The sequence below is a fragment of the Olea europaea genome, unplaced genomic scaffold (genome assembly GCF_002742605.1).
Source record: "Olea europaea var. sylvestris unplaced genomic scaffold, O_europaea_v1 scaffold1858, whole genome shotgun sequence".
Classification (NCBI taxonomy): domain Eukaryota; kingdom Viridiplantae; phylum Streptophyta; class Magnoliopsida; order Lamiales; family Oleaceae; genus Olea; species Olea europaea.
In genome coordinates, this window is record NW_019236364.1 from 67,673 (window position 1) to 89,951 (window position 22,279).

Consider the following 22,279-nt stretch of genomic DNA (forward strand, 5'->3'; position numbering starts at 1 on the left):
CATAATTGCAATTTATTCTTTAACTTTTCATTTCTTTTTTTATTATTGTTTTATTTAAACAGGAGGTATATTTATCAGTTTACACGAAAAAATTGATGAAAATGATGATTTCCGTAATAAAATGTCAAGGTAAAAGTAAAAGTCCCAAAAAATGAAAGGTCCCTAAGTTTTGCACAATAATATTAAAAAGTAAAGATATTTTGTACTAATTACTCATAATCTTATTGTAGCTATTGTTTGTTTATTTGTTTATTATCTTATTCGAGGACCTCAATAATTTTTTTTCACGTCATAAATTTTAAATTTTAAGAGGAGATATATTCATTTATTTACGTGTCGTGAAGAAAGTAAGGTATAAAATTGAAAGACGATTGAACTGTGACAATAATTAGAGAAGAATTTCAATTTTCTTTGCCGTGAAATCCAAAAGACGTGACTTCTCGAATGACATCCATGACGTGTTACCAAACGTTATCTATTAAACTCAAAATATTCTTAGCCAAATAAAATAAAATATTTTGTACATACAACATTTCGTTCATTCTAATTTTGCCTACTCGAAACATGAACCGTAATTGGTTAAAAATACGTAACATGGAAAAAGCCAAACGATTTGTGTTGTTGACACTCCGGGTGACAGCACCTTTACATGCCTGACGTCGATCCCCCATGAATAAAATAATCTCGACCCTTACATGTGTGTATTATGTCAATCATGCGGTTACTCATACAGGCTATGTTGCTCGATCCTACGTAACATAGAAATACCTACGAAGTTCATGTGTTCTACACGAGTACAAATGGGCCAAAAAAAAAAAAAAATTAAAAGCGTGGGGTCAACTATTCCCTCTCTTATAGGTAATCCAATAAAATTATTTTAATATTAACGAATATACATCATATCATTAAATAAATTTCTTTTTTATTGTCATAGTTGAATAATAAAAACTTTTGTTAATTATCAACGTTTCAACTTGACAAGTTAATAGATACTTACAAATTAATTTGATTTAAATAAAATTTTAATTAACTAATCAAAATTGTGAAAATGAAATTCAATATCTCACAATTGGATCATATGATCAAGATGTTCAATTACTTTCTTGTTTAACCGTCCCTGTTTAATTAATCAATTAATTGCATCATATGATCAAGATGTATAAGTACTTTCTTGTTTAAATTATTCTGATTATTTAGTCCCTGTTTAATTAATCAATTAATTGCATCATATGATCAAGATGTATAAGTACTTTCTTGTTTAAATTATTCTGATTATTTAATAAATTGGGTTCAATGTATCCTAAGTTTGAAGGCATGTAATCTATAAAAATTCCAAAATATATAACAACATGACAAGCCCCTTGTTACTTTCAAGATATAACTATTGAAATAAAAATTTATTACGACGAAAATTAATATTAAATTGAACAAATTCAAGATATCAACTAAATTTGGACGAAGTAGATAATGTTTGGCCTACTTAAAAGTTTACTTTGTATTTTGAAGGTAGCATCAAGATAATATTGTTGAAAGAAAGCTGCTTTTGCTAAGAAAAAGCAATGCCAAACTTGCTTTAATTAAACTAGTGAAATAAAAGATTTGGCCACTACATTCTTATAGAAAAATGAGTTAAGCCATTTTACCAAAAAATATTGCCCACTTAGTCGACAGATACGGTGTTGACGGGTATGATTGAATGTGAAGGTTGATTATATTTTAAACCGTGAATGATTGAATTGTAAGGAATTTTTAATCAGTTATGTGAGTTTATATTTGAATTATTGTGTATTAAATTAAAAGCTATCAAATTTGATAATGCACTTTAAAAGTAATGTAATAAGGTTCCGATATTTTGGACTTTAATGAATCTAATTTAAAGTATGGGCTCTTATGTGTAGAGACTAGGTCATTGTTCCTAATTTTATAATGGGATGAATTAGGTTAACAGGCAATCACTATATAAACACGGTTACGGTCCTCAAATTACAAATATTAGTCATTCTGTTCTGCCTCCCATTACTAGAGAGAATAAAAAGTTACTTGTTCATTTGGAAGACATAATCGTAGGATTCAATCATCTTAATTAATAATGACCGATTCAAGTACGCTTCCACTTTGGTTCATATGTTCTTGATGATCCAATATGATAAATCCGATTATTTTGATGGTAATAATTTCTTATTACATGAATATCATGTAATATTATGTCAAATAATGTGACAAAATTTTCTACAACGTAGAAAGGTTGCAGGAAATTTTCCATTCACTACAAAGGACTAAGGAAATCTTATCTGATGATGACGTCACCCAACAGCCCGCCTGGCTTCCTTTGACCCACGTGTGATATTGGCCTAATATAATTTAGTCCATAAAATTAATAATTAATCCCAATAAAAATCCCCTCTTGTCCATTTTCCCCCTTTCAAAGTTCACCCCTTCCCTTATCAGATTATAATTTGCGTATTTTATTTTATTTTTTTATTTTAGATCTTCCCCTAACCCCACTACGCCTCCGCTCCCCCGCCACCCCGCACCCCGACTCATAGGTATATAAAAAGGCAGTTTCACCCACAATGGACTCAAAATATTCCCACCTACTTCAAATGGATTCCTCTGTTTTTCACTCCATGAATTCTGATAATTATTCCTCTGAATCATCCTTTGGATCAGTAGAATCTTTTCCATGGTGGGATGTAAAATTCTTGGAGAAAAATTCACTTCCTTTCAATGAAAATGATTCACAAGAAATGCTTCTGTATGGTATTCTAGAACAAGCTGCACAAGAAGAAAATTCAGAATCAAATTCATATGATCATCAAACAAAAGAAGATGAAGTAAATTCAGTACCAGACAAAAAACCCACCAAGGAAAAGTCTTACAGAGGTGTAAGAAAAAGGCCATGGGGAAAATTTGCAGCTGAAATAAGGGATTCTACAAGGAATGGAATAAGGGTTTGGATAGGAACATTTGATACTGCAGAAGCTGCTGCTTTAGCTTATGATCAAGCAGCGTTTTCATTGCGTGGCCAGGCGGCGATTCTGAATTTTCCGGTGGAAAGGGTGAGGGAGTCTCTCTGTGAAATGAAGTTTATAACTGAGGCAGATTGTTCACCTGTTATTGCATTGAAAAGGAAACATTCATTGAGGAAGAGGAGTGGGAACAAGAAGAGCAAGGGGATGGAAATTAAGGAGGAAAATATGGTGGTGTTTGAGGATTTGGGTGCTGATTATTTGGAACAACTTTTGAGTACAAGTGAAGATGCTAATTCTTGGTTTATTACTTAGAACGTTTTCAATGTAGCAAAAACAAAAGAAAAGACAACTTTTTTTTTTCTTTTTTTCTTTTTTTTCGCGTTTAACTTTCTTGTTTTTAGTATTGGAATTGTTGTTAAGCAGTATTTTTGTGAAGGAGTTTGCTTTATTTTATCCTCTTTTTACTTCTCATTCTTTGAGATGGTGAAATGTAATTGTGAAGAAATATTTTGAGGATACTAGTTTGGGTAAACAATTATTTTTCTATTCCTCAACGTGCATGTTAGGATAAGTTTACAACCACACAATCTTTCTGATCAATTTCATTCCATTACGTTCTATTTTTCATTTTCCTATTTTCAATCACACAATCTTCCATAAAATAATATTTCTTTCTTTTTCAATCACTCATTTTTCAAAAAAATACCATTCCACCCATTTTTATTTCCATAAAATGGGGGCCAAGTTTAACACTCATGCATAAGCAAGGTTTCGATGAAACTAGAATTAGTCATTTCATTTGATCGACACTACAAGTGAAGTAACTATCTAGAAAGTTAAAGAAAGAGAATCAATTAATTTATGTTTAGTTAGCCCCTAATGTCCATTATTGAGGAAAAAAAAAAAAAAGATATTTTGAATACTTATTTTAGGGTTAAAAAAATGGATTTATGCTTACTGTGTGAATGTGAGAATTAAAGAGATTAGTTTAAGATAATTGTCCACATCTTATTCATTAACAAATTGCCTTATTTCATTAATTAAAATCGCACTTGCTACACATGGAATGCCTATACAATCACATAGCTGTGCTCTATAGCCTATAAATGGGTCCCATTCTTTCATGAATAATTATCAAAAGTATACGTGTAATTCCTTGTTACTATATATAATGACAAAGTTATTCTATGATAGAGGATAAATTTTTTGATAAATAATTAGCAAAAATATATATTTTCCATCCATTATTAAATCAATAAGCAATAAAATAAATATATTTTCTTGGCATGCATCCGACCATCAAGTTGTCGAATGCAATTAGTGCATTATGCTTACATATTCAGCAAATTAAACAATAAAAGAATTCGTATAGTGTCGACGAACAAATTTTAATAAGTAATATTCTTCACTATTACTATTAAGTTATATTTAATTTAGTGGAATATAAATTTATGCTACTTGAACTAGTTTCCATGTGAATATGATTTGGTCAAAATCATTTTTGAATGAAGGAAAATCAAAGTCGGAGGTTATCCTATTATTCCAAATTCATCGTGTATCGTGTTGGAAAATGGTTGACAAATTGGCAAGCACCCAACCTTGAGCTAATATATAAGTGAGTTTCAACAATCAAATTCGATGAAACCAGGGATGAAACGATAAGATTGAGATGTTCATAGTAAATTTGATTATTGAAAACTTTTTCAATAAGAAACAAAGTCTAAAATTAGCCTTTTAAATCACATTCGATCTTTGTTCAATCCACATTTTTCTTCGTTGTTCTAACTCTTCAATTAAAGTTCAAAGTATATGTCCACATCAAATTTAGTTAAAATGAGGGTTAAATCGTAATTTTCGTGAACAAAATTTATGAAGTGGCCAAATCATATTAGTTTTTCCCCACTTTTAGGTGAGGGTAATTATTACACTACTAGATGGTTAAGTGAACTTAGTCACCTTTCTTTTGTGTATCAATTCGTACGGAAAGAATTTGATTGTTGTGTGTAGAGATATTTATTTTGCTATATTTTAACTTAATGATTAACGCATCTTTCCGAAATTGACCAATTACTTATAAATAATTGAATGCCAAGTTAGTCGATTATTTCTCTTTGTAGCATTGAAATATAAAATAAAATGGTGAGTACAAAAGAGAGTATATTGTATATTGATTGAGAAATTAATTGCTCACCAGTATAGAACGAGAGATTGACATTCTGTTATGTTAAAGCTATAGTAGTAGTCTAATTGGGGTTTGCAATTTTGTCTCGACCATGGAGAGGAAAGTTCAAGATTTACTTAGTATATCTGAAAGTGTATTGGACACGACCATTTTGAGTAAAAATGTAATTCTAATGTGTGATCGTGCTAGAGAGAATCGAACTCCACATTGACTAGTTTATGATTTACCTTAATCCATTACGGGCTAATAGTTGTTATCTGTAAACTTTGGGATCTTTGATTTGTCAATGAAAGAGATTTAATTATTAGGTTAAGTACCCCGGTACGTTGGAAATCGAAAGTAAGTGAAGTAGTAGACAATTATTCGCATTAGAAATTTGTCGCTCGGTCCAAAAGGTAAAAGGGTCCGCTTAAGTATATTTCTCCTTGTCAATTTTAATATGACCTCAATATTTGAAACAATCAAATTGTTACAGCTATTTGATCTTTACAAAAAAAAAAATAATAAATAAAAAATAATAATAATAATAATAATAAAATCTATTGAAGAAAATATTAGCTTATGTGGAAAAAGGGGGGGCGGGGGGGGTGGGGGGAAGAGTGGTAGCCAACTTAGTCATGTTTTGATCATTCCATTGGAGTCATATTCCATTTCTGGAACCATATTGATATAGGAAACCCCAAAAGGAACAATAATTTCAATACCACCCCTACACCTGTATATTCATTAGGGGTGTTTGCAAAAAAACCCAATTTTACACATGTCAATTAAAAAATGTCCACTTTTGATAATTTTTGAAAAAATGACCAAATTTGATACTAAATTTTCTATTTTACCCTTAATGAATGAATAAATAATTTCATATTGCATATGTCAAATCACAATTAATGTTAGAAACAAAAATGTCAAGAACAACATTTAAAGTGTAAAGAAATGTCATGTTCGGAATGAAATGTCATTTTAGACATTTAATATGTCGAGAACAATGTTTGAAATGTCGAAAACATTTAATATTATGATTTGACATGTGTACTTTTCAAATATAAACAGATTCAAATATCGAGAACGACATTTGAAATGTCGAGAACATCATTTTAATGTAATTTCTCATGGAAACTACTTAGGGGTATCTCGTCCAATTAATTGCAAAAACGGACATTGAAAATTTTTGAATGTTTTTGCAAATGATTGTCAAAATGGACATTTTTTGTAATTTCCTCTATTTTCATTATGCTAGATCCATTTCCTTTAATTATATATATATATATATATTTGCATTTCTTCTAAACTTTCTATTATTTTTCTAAGAACTTTTATTTCTGATATTTCAATTTTTTCTTTTTAGATTATAATAAATCTAAAGAAATAGAAATAACATCTGCATCAAGTGTAGAAAAAGATTATAGAGTTAATAATGAAGCAAACCAGAACCTTTCTTTAGAAAGAACCCAACTTCAAAAGAAAGTGGCCCAACTTGAAAAAGAGATTTTGGATTTAAAAGTCCAATATCCAACAGGTACTATGGAGCCCAATAAATCCATAGTTAGTCCAGCCCAAACGGTAGCTGGTAAAGACTTATCAAATCCGTTGAAAGTTGTGGACTTACCAAAAGTCCAACAGACTTGGGAGACTGTTGATTCCTCTACTAAATTAAATAATCAGACTTAACAGACTGATAAATCTGTTACATACAAGGGTAAAGAGATTTGGGATCTAGATTCATGCATTTAGGATTAATAGTTATAGGAATAAAAGGATTAATGAGGAAAAATTTAGGATGTAAGGTTTTAGTTACCATATATGATGAAAAAATTAATAATATAGACAAAAGTATGATTGCTAGTACAGAAGTAAGATTAGTTTTGAAACAAATTGTGGTAGAAGCATAGAATATATTTTTCCTAAAGAATCCGTATGAGTTAGACCTTTAAATATTAAAGATACAGATTTTATTATAGGATTAAGTTTTTTATTAAAAGATAATGGAAACTGCTGATCTATGAGGACTTTCTGATTTTTTAATTACTCCTAATTCTAAAAGTTCTTTTATATGTATCTTAAAATCTTCTAAATCTAAATTTGTAGCTTCTATATTCTTAGTTTTAATTATATATATGTAGCTATGAGAGATTTAGAACAACTTAGTCTTTATAAATGGGCTAAAGGTAGATATGTTAAAAACTTTTTAAATGAATATCATTATTTAACTTCAATATTAGGAAATATATTTAATCAAGAAATTGATAATAAACTGTTTCATAAATTACCAGGACCACATATATATATATTAATGCTTTCCATAACTGCACAAAGGTAACAAAAATGTCGAATGTAAGAAATTTTCTCAAGAACTACAGCAATAAATCTCAACTGTAATAATTACATAAATGAAATAACCAGAATTGTAATCTTTTACCATGATATTACCGGAATTGTAATTTGTTAAAAAATTACAACTAACAAATAAATTGCTTATCAGTAACTATTATTTACCAGAAGATCACAATCTAGTTATTGATATGAATTATCACCGTCAAAGCAATTGAACAAAAAATACAACCAGACAATATAAATAGCCCAAATGTTAAGAGAATGGTAAATGTTAGGATTTCCCGCACAAGAAATAGGCAGAATGTAGAAACCGAACCACAAACTTACAGAAAACAATAAACACAACACAAAGATACGATCACTCAGATCAACAATGCCTAATTTGAGGGCTCAGAGATAAAGAACTCATTACTATGTGCAAAGAACCACACAAGAGAGAATCCAACATTAGAGTACAACAATCCGACCCAAAGACACTATCATTGATCTGTATGGAACTCATTAAAACCCACACCTAATAGGCATAAAATCGAAACCAAGTGTAGCCTAATTCTATGCAGATTAATCAACCACAAAAGCTCCTAAGGCTTCTGCAAGTGATCATAATAAATAAACCACCATAGAAGCCCAACTTTACAATAGACCAAAAACAGAAATTAGAAACCATATATGATTTACAATGACAAACAACTAGCCTTGGAGATGAAAAGTTTTTTGAAATTTTAGTGAGAGAATACATTAGCCAAAGTCTATCAAGAATGAATTGACTCTCCCCAACAAAAAAAAAAAAAAAGAGCCACTAACCAAATAATTCTAGACTTAAGCCACAGCCATTAGCTCCAAACCAATGGTCCAGAACAGTCACAAAGAAACACAGATCTAGGTTACCATAATCAGCCAATAGATTTATGCCAAGTTGACAGGCCATTTAAAATCGATTTTTCAACTTATAAATCGGGTTTTAGGAAACAAATTTTACAATCTTCATCTTATTTTCTCAAACCTTTCACTCTTTCGCTAGTTGCTATATTGCATGTGACGGTAATTTGCTTTACATCATTGCCCATGTTCTCGCAGAAGATTAACTCATATCAATATGGAGTAAAGACAAACAAGATCTAAACTTCATGGATTTACATTGGCATGAATTTTTTTCAAGAATGACTTCACTGCATGCTTCGTATGAAATTACACTTCACCTCAATATGCTTGGATCTCTCATGATAAACAGGATTCTTACATAGACGTAATGAACTTTGACTATCAATGAAAATTGTGAGTGAATTGTGCAAAAAATTCAATTCTCCCAAAATTTCTTTCAATCAAATACACTCTATTACGTATTTAGTAATTGCCACATATTCATGCTCTGTACTGGATAACAGATTGAAGTTGTGACTTCCATGTGATGTAATTATCACCAAATGTGAAGAAATAGGCAGAAGTAGACTTTCTTTGGTCTCTATCACCAACAAAATCAGAGCATACATACCCCTTTTAAAATAAGCTGTCCGGATATCTTTCCAAACACTAATCATGTACTCAATGTCCAAGCTATATATCTCAGAAGCCATTTCAACCCAGCCTAATTTTCCAGGATTAGACATAAATTTACGTAGGAAACTTACAACATAAGCTAAATCAGCCTAGTAGTAATTATAGAACACATGACAGATCCTATGGCATTAGCATATGGGATAGTCTTCATTTTTTTTCATTTCACCTTTTGTTTTAGGTAGTTGGGCTGATGATAGATTCGTATGGGCTGTAAGAGGTACATTGACATACTTAGCATCATTCATGACAAACTTGGTTATAACTTTGTTCAAATAAACAACTCGTTGATGTGATCTGGAGAAGTTTTATTTTGGCCCAATTTCTTATTTTTGGTAATTTAGATATTTTAGGACTCTATTTCCGATTTTAATAGATTTCTTGGTATTCTAGAATTTTATCCCATTTAAACTTTATTCTAGGTTTTAGTATAAATATGTTTATTTTTCTACATTGTAATACAAGACTTTTGATAATGAATTATTGAGATTTTCTCCTTTCAAACTTTGTTCTTTAATAAACGGGTCAAACTTATCAAAGGATTAATTTCCTTGTGGCGTTCAAAAATTACCGGGTGCGATTTCATTATTGTGTAATTAAGAGGTCATTGGTTAATATACCTTGGGTTACTTAATTCACTATTTTGAAATTCAAATTGACAAATCCAGATGAGATTTCAAGATTGTGTGATTAAGAGGTCGTTTGTTTCATATACGTTCGGTTGCTTGGTTCACTTTTGAGGGTGGATTCTTAAACCTTGGTCATATTTGGGCGTTCTTAGGATCCGGTGCCAATTCCTGTGGGTTCGATAACGACCTTGCTAACCAGGTTCACATCATTCGTGTTATACTTCAAATATTCTCTTGTTTATTTATGTTAATAACCATTTTCAAAATACTCTTGGCATTTTCTAAGTCTTTCATATCAAATTCAGTCTTTAGAAGGTTTTAAGTCTTAGTATTTCAACTTTGGTAAAGCTGGCCAATAGCATGTCATCAATATAGAAGTAAATAAATTTCATTACCAACCCTAACATAATTGTAGTATAGAAAATGATCATATTTTTAATTTCTCTTAAAGCTAATCTTCAACACATGTGTCAAATTTAATGTACCATTGCTTTGGATTTTGTTTGAGTCCACACAACGTTTTTTGTAACTTACAAACATAATTTCTTTGTCCTTCACCACAAACCCTTAGGGTTGACTCATATAGATGTCCTCACCTAACTTACTATGTAAGAATGCCGTCTTAACATTTAATTGTTCAAATTCCCAATTGAATTGAACAACTAATGCAAAAATCAATCTTATAGTCCTCTATTTGACAAAGGGATAAAATATCTCATTATAGTCAATACCCTCCCTTTGAGTAAAACCTTTAACTACAAGTTTAGTTTTATATCTCAAAGGGTCAGATGAAGTAATCCCATCATTTAGTTTGAAAATCAATTTGCATTGAATAACTCTTTTATTGTTAAGTTTCCTTATTAGTTTCCATGTTTTATACTCAAATAAAGATTTTATTTCTTCACTCAATGCATCTTTCCATTTCTCAAATTTAGAGCTATTCATGGGCTCTTCATAAGATGAAGATTCTGAATACTCTAAAGATTCACAAGGGACAAGGGCAAAGTTAATCAAGTTATTTATTTCATATCTTGGATTTAGTTTAACCTGTCTCATTTCCCTATCTCTAACCATTGATAATCTTGAGTACTTGTCTCAACAGTGGAGATATTTGGGTTTTCAATTTCGATTTCAACCCCAGTTTGAGGTAGATCTACTTTATCTTCACATGTGTTAACAACATTTTCATCAGGTTGTTGAACACCAACTTCAGCATTCTCAAGTTGAGTGTGAATAAGCCTTGTTAACTTCACCTTACTATGTAAAGTAGTCTTCTCAGTTTGCTCTTTTGGATTGTCAATTTTATTTTTCAAATTCATTAAATACCACATTTTTGCTATTAATGATCTTGATGCCTTGCACTCCTAATACTTACACCCTGTACCCCTTAACTACTTTAGGGTACCCAAGTATAATACATTTAGTTGCTCCAGGGTCCAACTTTCTTTCATTCTAATGTCCATATGCCACACATCTAAACATCCCAATATGAGAAAAGGTTTGGGGATTGTCCAGTCCAAAACTCCTATGGAGTCTTAAACCCAATAAAACTACATGGAGATTGATTTATAAAATAAACAGGTGTAGTCATAGCCTCAACCCAAAAACCTTTAGCCAATCTAGAACTAATCAATAAACACCTGACCTTGTTTATTAGGATTATGTTCATTCTTTCAACGATCTCATTCTGTTAAGATGTGTGCTTAACTGTTTTGTTTACAATTCCCTTTTGTTTACAGAAGTTATCAAACTCAGTTTATAAAGTTTTAAATCATTATCAATTTTCAGAGTGTTTAACTTCTTATCAAGATGATTCTCAATCATCTTAAACCAAGTTCTGAATTTTTGAAATGTCTTATATTTAGAGTTCAATAGATAAGTCCATAAGTTTCTTGAGTAGTCATTAGCCATAGAAAGGAAGTGCTTATTCCCTCCAAAGGTAGGGTGACTCTCCAGTCCCCAAAAATCCAAGTGGACATAGTCTAGGGGCCAAGAGGTAATATGTAGCCTAGTCTCAAAACTGACCATATGTGACTTACCTAACACACATATTTCACAAAATTGAAGGGACTAAATCATATCTTTCCCAAGTAGTTTTTGTTTACGTAGATACTTCAAATCTTTATTTACTATATGTCCCATTATATTATACCATATTCAAATTTGTTTTCAGTTATGGTCAAAGATTTAACATCTTGAAGAGTAACAGTCTCTCCCGTAAGATAGTACAATCCATTTCTTTTAGGCCATTTGAAAATTACCAAAGATTCCTTCATCACTTTTAGTATGTTATTATCATACTTGAAAGATTGTCCATCATCTTTAAGAATTTCCAATGAGATGAGATTTCTTTTTAAGTTTGGGATGTATCTCACACTTTTCAGTTGCCTAACAGTACCATCATACATTCTGATGGAAATATTTCAAATTTAGAGAAACACTTTGAGAGCATCACCCATATACACTTTCCTATGTTTAATTTCTGTGTAATTATTAAATCAAGATTTATTAGGACATATGTGGAATTTACAATTTGAATCCAAGATCCATTCCTTATCAATTTCTTCATTGGACATAGTCATACAAGTAGGCTATCTAATTCAGAACCTATGGTAGAATTATTCAATTCATCATTATTTTGATCATTTAATTTTTATTTTTTTTTCCTCTTCCATTCAAAGCAATTTCTTTTAAAGTGACCTAACTTCCCACAATCGCAACACTTTTTTATTGCTTTTATCCCTTGATTTAGATCTACTTTTTGATTTAGATTTGGATCTTTTATTGTTGATGTTATTTTTCTTCTTCTCAGTTTTTTCTCTTACATGCATACTCTCCTCTGTTGAACTTGTTCTAAATTTTCTCTTGACCTCCAATTCCCAAAATCTTAGAGCATTAGTGACAATTGTTTCGTTAGTGCATTGAGTATTTTCTCACGCTCTTTATATCCTTATAGGAATCAAATTACGAATTAAGAGGAATCACTGCAGGGTCCTCATCCTCAAAATTTTTGTCATTATGAGTAAGGCTCTTAATTAGGATACTATAATAACTCAAATTAGCTTCCAAATCTTTTCCAATATCCATTTTGAAACTAAAGAGTTTCTCTAAGAGGCAAATTTTATTAGGTAAAGTCTTAGTCAGAAACAAAGCATCTAATGCAATCCACAAGGTTTTAGGGTTTTAGCATCTTCCAACTTGTCTTACTATATTATCAAAACAAGTGCAATATGATAGAACTGTATGCAATTTCATTCATATCTAGAATTTCATCAGGTTTAGCTTTCAATTCAGTCGAAAAATTTTCAAGATCATCAAGAGCTTTAACGACACTTTGTTGGACCAATATGACCCTCATTTTCTGCTTCCAAATAAAGTAATCCCACTTCCAACAAATTGTAATAATTCAACCTTCGAAATCATCACAGATTCTATAGAAGGGTGGCTATTACTCATGGAAATAAGTGATTTTCAATTTGAAGATCACTGAAGTTGCAAAAAAGTTTTGAAAAAGTTTTTGCCATTTATGAAAAGTAAGCTGATCTCAAAATGAAAATCAACACTAAAAGAATATGCACGAACTGAAACAGTAACAAGAAGAATCAATTTCAGAATTATCACAGATGGTACCAAATACTCAGATTGAAGAAATTGAAAAAACCTAAATGTACCCATATTACAATCAAACAATTTATTCAGATTCTTGAATGAACTAAGTTACATTAATATCAATAGATTCACATATAACATTTAAATTGTGCAAATCAATTACTGAAAATGTAATTGGAACAATCTAACCAAAATATTGTGTATAACAGTATTTAAATCTCCAGTTCATTTTTTAGAAATTAGAATCCAACTCCAATGATAATTTTAGAGCTGGATCTCAAATCCTAGCCTCCAAGAACCTTAGTTCAGATCAAATTCAAGAACTGCACGAATAAAAAAATGCATCTATGCATAAGAAACTCAAATCAAGTTTCGAAAATGCCTTACCCAACGCCTTATGAGGCTCTGATAATAGTTTTGTTAGGATTTCGCGCACAAGAAATAGGCATAATTTAGAAAACGAACTACGAACTCACAAAAAACAGTAAACACAACATAAATATATGGTCACCCAGATCGACAATGCCTAGGGAGCTCAAAGGTAAAATTCCCGTAACTATGTGCAAAGAGCCACTCAAGAAAGAGTTCAAGATTAGAATATAACAATCAGACCCAAAGACACTATCATCAATCTGTATGGATCTCAATAAATCCAACATCTAATCGACATAAGATTGAAACCAAGTGTAGCATAAATTCTATACAGATTAATCAACTACAAAAGCACCAAAGACTTCTGCAAATGATCACAATATATAAACCACCATACAAGACTGACTTTACAATAGACCAAAAATTAGAAATTAGGAACCAGATTTGATTTAAAGTGAAGAACAACCAGCCTTGAAGATTAAAAGTTTCTTGAGATTTTAGTGAGAGAAAATATAGGAGCTAAAGTCTATCAAGCTTGAATTGATTTCCCCTGTCAAAATGGAGCTACTAACCAAATAATTCATGACTTGAGCCACAACCATTAGATTCAAACCAATGGTCCAGAACAACCACAAAGAAACAAGGATTTGGGTCACCATAAATCAATTAACAGATTTATACCAAGTGGACAGACCATTTATAATCGTTTTTCCACTTATAAAATCAAGTTTTAGAAAACACCGGTAAAATTACATACTAATCAAAACCATATAACTTAAACAAACAAAAATCGCATAACTAACGAAAGATTGTACATACATTACAGAAGAAATGTTGGAAACTTCGATGTTAGAAGTGTAGAGAGCTAGTGCCAGAGCAAACAAGCAAGAATTTAATGTCATCTTACATGGAAATCATCCTCAAGTTGTATGTATGGCATTACTCATGGTAAGAATGGAGTATTATTAGGTTATTGGCTTAAGTTCGAGCCTCGTTGTGGATACTGGTAAAAAGGAATAAGCAATGCAATGTGAACTGAAGCTGAAAGGAAAAATAGGTAGTGCAGAGCATCATACCATTACTTGTGTAGTTGCTTTGTTATGTGTGTGCGTGTGCGTGCGCATGCGCAAGCTGACATCGAGCTTGTTTAAATTTTATTGTCGAGTGAAATTCATTATGGTTCTTGCATTCTTTTATTTTTTTCCCTCTCTTTTATTTATTTATTTATTTTTTTCTATTGGATTTAGAGTATCACATTTAAGGATGTAGTGTGGATAGGTCTTCTGCATCATCATCAGAAATCATGTATTCCATAGCAAAAGAGAGAAATTAGGGACTCTGCATATATTCCTGAAAAATGCCATTAATCAAAATTAATTAGCGATCAAATTTCTTTATGAACACGATAGAAATGTGGTTGAATTTCCATGACGAACCAAATATAAATGTGGTTGAATTTTGCCTTTCTTTAGTGACAAATTCAGATCTCTTTGTCCACTGATATTTTGACAATGTGGGCACCTTCCGTTTATGTTATTGGTTCAGAGTTTTTTGAAAAAAATTTAATACATCCGCAGATCACAAAACACGGTTTTCATCGCACCCAATTCACTAAGAGTGTGTTTGATTAACATGAAAAATATCACCTAAAAAAGAAAATATTTTCCTTATTTTGAGGAAAATAAAAATCACCTCTACCCAAAGAAAATATTTTCCTTAAAAACAAGAAAAATTAGACATATTTTCAAAAGTTGGAAAATGTTTTTCATGGAAAAAATAGCAATCAAACACTTCAAGTAGGAATTTGGGTGGAAAATTGATATTTTCCATAGAAAATAAATGTAATCAAACACACCCTAAGTGTATTTGAAAAAAAAAAAAAAAAAAAAAGAGAGAGAAAGAGAATATCGAACCAGCTCGAGCTCGGCTCAACTCGCTAAAGCCTAAATCGAAAGTTCAGGTCGAGTCTTTTATTTTTGGTCGAGTTTTGTTTGGCTCGAGCTCAAAAAAAAACTTGAGTGATTTTACTCAAGCCGTGCTCTAACCTTGAATTTCGATTCACGAGTCAACTCGGCTCGACTCGACTCGACTCTTTATCATCAGTAAAATTATTTTCCAAACAGGGGTCACTCTCTTCACTCATTTTTCTCTTTTCCACCAAGATAAACACGATTTTTTTCCCATAAATCCATTTCAAAATTGAACCCACAGGGAAAATGGATTCTTTTGCTCTTGATGGTATAATCAAGCCTTCGCTCGAGGTTAAATGGAGGCCAGGGAAGCAAGTGCAGCTATCGGAGTCGGAAATCAAGCAGCTTTGTTTGCAGTTGAAAAAGATATTTTTGCAGCAGCCCCATCTTCATGAACTTGATGCACCCGTTAAGATCGGTAAAGTTTATTGGGATTATTTTTAATTCATTAGTTTTGTTATCAAATTTGCGGTGATCTTTTTATGTTTGTTTGAAAACTGGACTTTTTCGAAGTGGTTTTTGTATTACCTTGATTTTCCTGAAGTTGGATTTTCATTTCACTTTATTTGAATTTGGGATGTTGACTTTAAGTTGGCTGTGTGATGATCACTTTGTTATGTAAAATTCAGTGCTTCAGGATGATATGAACTATGGTTAAAGTTGGTGCTTTGTGAATTTTGAGAACGATGTGGATTGATTTCTAATGTTCTTATTCGATTGACTTGAATCAAGAACTGTTTGTTTGTGAATTGTAAGAGTTGGTTGTTTAGGTGTAGAAATTTTATCTCAACTTTTTAGGTTGCTTTAGTTTAGAAACCAGTTGAGCATGTTTAGTTCCCGTACTTAGAGAGAGACAATGGATTGTGTGAAATTATGATTAAAATAATTCAGAAAAAGTGCATGAGTTCTTGGAATAGTCCTTGAAATCGTGGTACTAGTTTCATAAGGTAGAGTCCATCTTTGTCTAAAAAGAATTATAATTAGTTCTTATCATGAAATCAGAATATGATATTAAGATGCAACATGTTAGGCGAACATTTGGGAGCCTCGAAAATGTTTGGACATTTGGCTTTTTCAGAATACGATATGTAGAAGCAACTGTTAGGCATGTGTTTAGGAGATTCGAAAATGACAGGACATTTTGCTTGGATGGGAAGTAGAGGATTAACCCATTGTCCGCCCCTAGTCAGTTGAATGTCCTACCAACATTTTGGTGTACCTTATTGTCAAACACTATTGTTTACTTAGTGCAGTTTTACTGTTGAATTGAACTAAATCCCGTACACCAATTCGCAATGTGGGAAAGGACTGCATTTGACATATCCTGGTAGCTACTCGTGCATAATCTGTATAATAGATTTGACCCAAAACATTGGTTTAAGTCTAAAACAGAAGGCAGTGTGTGCAAATAAAGTCATTCTTTAAACAAATATTTTCCACTTTCTAGCCATGTTATACATTGGGCAGCTTTCTTTTTACTTAAAAATTTTATGTTCTGTTGTTATCCTGCTTGGTTTCATATTTTCCCTGATCTGGCTCTACAAGCCCTGTGAAATTGTCCAATTGGAATGCAGATAGCATACCTTAACAAAAGAACGGAGAACTATTCTACTTTCGCTTTTTTCCTACATCGGCTTGTCTTGTAACTCTTCACTCAGATTCTCCATCACGACTACTTTCATATATATATATTTTTTAGGTCGCAAGATCCTGACACACTATAAATTGGTATTATGGACAGCTACTATTTTTATAGATGTAATTTGAATAAAAGGCTACAGGTGAGGAACATGTAGAGCCATTAGTACCCCGATACACTCTCGTACAAAACAAAATATAAGAGATTTCCTTCCTCTGCCTCCTATTTCCCTTGTGACATGTGTAGCGGTGGCACTAAAAGAGGCGTTTCTTGGTTGTGGTGGTGGCGGTGGCGCTGGTGGGTTTCTATGGCGGTCCAGGCCACATCGGCCACCGTCTTTGCCACCGCCATGGACATGTGATTCGGCATTTTCTTTGTGTCTGACAATTGTTTCTTGTGTGTAATTTTTTATGCTGCCTAATGTGTATTACTGTACTATCTGACAGTAACAACAAATGGTTGTCATTCTTTTATTCTTAATAAAGTTATTATAACTTGGTAGGGACTGTGGTTGCATTATGGATTAGGTACGTACTGTAAAAACCTTACTGTTAACAAACCAGTATATTGTTTGAATGTCATGGTTAACTGGATCTTTTCCTGCGCATTTCATATCGATTCATTTACCATCAGTTAATATAGGTTCATTTACCTTTAGATGAAGCTTAAGTTCACGTTGAGTAAGCTATCCACCATACAGAATAATGAGCAAGATTTTAACTTTTTCTTCTTTAGTATATGCTTTTGTTACTTGTTTCTTTGTATTGCTTATATTTATTGATTTATACAAGGATGCTCTCGTATTTTCTACAAAACTTTTTAAATTTCGTTCTAATTTCACTTTTCTGTTAATGATATTTTGCAAGGGGACATTCACGGTCAATATTCTGACCTTCTAAGACTTCTTGAATATGGCGGATTACCTCCAAACTCTAATTACTTATTCTTGGGGGATTATGTGGATCGGAGGAAGCAGGGTCTAGAAACAATCTGCCTTCTACTTTCCTATAAGATAAAATACCCTGAAAACTTCTTCCAAGGGGAAACCATGAATGTGCATCAGTCAATCGTATATACAGCTTTTATGATGAATGTAAAAGAAGATTTAATGGGAGGCTGTGGATAGTATTCACAGACTGTTTTTAACTGCCTACCTGTTGTAGAGGAGCATCCTAAACATTTGGTCCCGATAAGGTGACAGAATTTCTTAAGCATGATCTTGATCTCGTTTGCTGCGCCCACAAGGTTTGAACTATATGTTGATTTGCATATTGAGTGACAGTAATAAGGAATCTCGATATTTGTCCATTGGACTAATTGTAGGTAGTTGAAGATAGGTACGAGTTTTTAGCTGACAGACTGCTTTTCACAATATTCTCTGCCCCGAATTACTGTGGAGAATTTGACTGTGATGGTCCCATTATAAGCGTAGACGAGTCTTTGATGTGCTCGTTCCAAATACTAAAGCGTGCACAAAAGAAGCCAAAATTTGATTTGGCTGCAGCACGACTACAACCAAGCCAGGAACCTAACAAAAACAAAGGTACAGTTTTCCAAATTTCACCTATGGAACCAAACATATTACTGAACTCCGGCACTCCAAGATAAATTTACGTTCTGTCTCGAAATATTATACAGAATATGAAGATAAAGCCAATCGATTTGTGAGAAATCGAGGATGCTAGCATATATAATATTGATATGTGAGTTCAACTTGATGTGCGCATAAGTTTTGAGTGGAATTTATTTTTTCACACGGTGGTTTATTCCTTAATTTTGCTTCTACATACTGTAGTTTCTGTCTTCTTTTGGAGGGAAATATAAGAAAATTTGCCAAAGCCAAAATGCTAAATACATTGTAGGTTAATATGGGAGTTGACATGAAAATCAACTATATTGATGTTCAAACTTTATGGAGTCAAATCATAGATGTTAATATTAATATTTTCTTTCATTAGTTAAAAGTGCCATGCATTTTTCGATTTATTTATTTTACTTGTCGACATAACTCGTCCAATTGAATTTATCCCCAAAATTTGACTACCTGATTCTGTCATATCTCACGACCTTTTATGAGAGTCCTTCCCACGATTCAGAGTGCTTGTTTGCCTTAGCTTTTTTGAACTTAAAACATGATAAAACATCACTTTTATCCATTTTGTAGGATCCATAGATTTTAAAATAATTCTTCTCGAACAGGGCCATATCTAGGGATGTTAATTGGGCTCGTCAGCTCGGCTCGAGATTCGGGCCGAGCCCCATTTTGAGGTTTTGGGTCAAGCTGGAGCCGACGAATGGCTTGCTCGCTGACTCGGGCCTTAATGGAATAAAAAAGAGAGAGAGAGAGAGAAAATCGAGCTGGCTCGGCTCTTTAAGGACCGAACCTTGTTTTTTTGGCCAAGCTTTTGCTCGGCTCGGGTTCGAAAAAAGTCCGTTTGATTTTACTCGAGTCGAGCCCAAGCATTGAGTTTTAGCTCGTTGACATCCCTAGCCACATCAAATACGGTTGCCACCAACTTTTGCATCCCTGTTTAGGGATGTCAACGAGTCAAGCCAGCTCGCGAGCCAAAATTTTTGACTCGGGCTTGGCTTGAACTTTTCTAAGGCCGGCTTTTTTAGGCCTGAGCTAGGTTGAGCTCAGAAAATTAAGGCTCGACCTGAGCTTTTGGATCTGGCTTTACTGAGCGGGGCCGAGCTCGGTTTTCGAATTATGATTTTTTTATTGTCTCTTGCTGCCTGTTTGGCAGCTAATCTATTGTCAAACAACAGCAGATTTGTTGCCGGTTGGCAGCTTGATATAGAAGTTAGCTGCCTCTGCCAGTTAAGGCAGCAGATTTTTTTATTTTTTTTTATTTTTGTGAACAAGGTCGTTGTGGCTCTGTTCAAGCTACACAACCCCAAATTTTATGAACATATTCTGTAAGACTCATTGCTTACAGTTTACAAAAAGTTTAACAAAACTCATCGATACTAATGCACGTTCAAGATCATGAATATAATATCGAGAATGCTCATTGGATGAGCAAATCAATAAGAGAGCTCGGATTTGATCGGTATGATTTGCATTCAAGATTGTAAATACCATATTATTCATGCATCTGTATCTTAATCTCCCTCTCCACTGACTATATCTTCTTGAATGTGTATATTAACGGCATTTAAGAAAGTTTATTCTACCTTTCTCGTATGCAGCCATTTCTTGGTGCAAAATTGGATGCGTAAGAGATAATTAATCATCTAGATGAGGTAATCCCAAGAGAAGAACATGAAGTTGCAATAATGTCGACTGTTGTCCTAATGTATTATCGAATACCAACTAATCTCACGAGGAGATGGATTCTTTGTAAATTGATGATTCTCCTACCGAAATAATTGACTCAAGAAATGGGAAACAAATGACGACTTAGATGGTTGTAACACTTTCTGAGGTTCTTTAATTTGTCAGCTATTCTATTAATATGATTCTGATGTCTGGCTATTCTTTAGAGAAGCTAATGAAGGTAACATATTCGAGAAACCAAATAAAATAGGCCACTAACCTGAACTTTTCAACAAGTTCAGTAACAGTGAAACTCTGATTATAAGTTCAGCATGAGAAGGAAGATAGTAATTACTTTTGGCCATATTTCTGTGCTCATCAACAATCATTTTTCGTAATATTTGTAGTCTAAATGGTTAAAGAGAAGACGAATAAATTAACGGTTTGTGCTCTCTTTTTTAAATGAGAAATGCAAAAAATACGAAGACTAAGCAATTAAAATCAGGAGATTATGGAGTCAGTTTAGGGTTCGTCTTTGTTGGGAACGCTCAACTTGCTAGAAAGAGATGTGTATGTCTACACACGAAAATAATATCTTGAACACTATTCTAAGAAGCGTAAAATGTAATTAGATGATGGTGTCAAACTTCAAATTATGAGCTTTGAAGTAAAAAGTATAAAGGGTGATTAGGTGACAAGGTCAAACGTCGCGTATAGACGAAATATCTAAAACACTGATCTAGAAAGAATTTAATGTAAAGTGTATCAGTTTTTGTTTTTGTTTTTTTCCTCATTTCAAACCATTCCTAGTCTGGCTTACTAAGCTAGCAATGGACATGTCAAAAAGAATTTAATGAAAAATCTGACTTCTGACTTTCAGTTTTCCTTTTTGTGCACTTATTCAAACTTGGGCGTGACATTTACCAAACTCAAATGCCTCTTGCTTCTAATATTAGAAATTTCTACGATAAGTAACAAGATAGTCACCACTCACCAATGGCTACTCCTATGCATAAGCGGCAATGGTATCTCAACAAAAAGTGACGACGTGAATTTGCATAAGAATTTTGTTAGTCATACAATCGGGTTGACTATCTCGATTGACAACACCCTCACAGGAGGTGGGGCACACAATTTTTATTCGTTGTGGACCCCTCCTTTTCATGTGTGTGGTTGTTAAACAGGGTTGATGTTCCATGTGTGTGGTTGTGCATATAGCAAAATCCTTTGTATAAAGTATAACTAACTTTTCATACTTTTGACACTTTTGGGATGTAGTATTTGTAAAAGTAGAGTTCAACTAATAATAGAGTTATGTAGACAATTACGTTTCTACGATTTAAAATTTTATGGAAAATAGTGCAAGATATTTTTAACTATACCTTTATTTAAATTGGTTAAATTTTCTATGGAGAGGACTCGACTCTTGGCAAGTATTCTCTTGATTTGATATAAAGTCGTCTCTAAGGGGCTTTTTGTGCACCAAACATGGGACAATGGGGTTGTTGGAACGACTTGGGATGTCGATAAGGTGGCGTGCTATTTTTTATTTTATTTTTTCTTTTTTATTCTTTCCGTTTTTGTTTTTTTACTAAATTTAAATTTTTATCTCTTTTCGTTTTCGATAAAGGGAAAAAAATAGAATCCATTTATTCTAAACCCATCTACAAAATTTGCTTCTCGTGTTAGATAAAAGAAATACGATTCTAATGTAACATTGTTGTTTAATTTTTTTTTTATTTGAAATTTATTGATTAATTGG

General features: G+C 32.6%; 1 protein-coding gene and 1 pseudogene across 1 annotated transcript; both read left to right on the forward strand.

The window, feature by feature from the left end:
* The first annotated feature begins 2,570 nt into the window (after nucleotides 1-2,570).
* LOC111378713 (ethylene-responsive transcription factor 1B-like) lies at nucleotides 2,571-3,490 on the forward strand. The gene has a single exon (XM_023001948.1). The coding sequence runs from the start codon at nucleotides 2,574-2,576 to the stop codon at nucleotides 3,282-3,284; it is 711 nt and encodes a 236-aa protein (XP_022857716.1). The 5' UTR covers nucleotides 2,571-2,573; the 3' UTR covers nucleotides 3,285-3,490.
* Nucleotides 3,491-15,776: 12,286 nt separating this feature from the next.
* LOC111378717 lies at nucleotides 15,777-20,736 on the forward strand (annotated as a pseudogene).
* The last annotated feature ends 1,543 nt before the right edge of the window (nucleotides 20,737-22,279 follow it).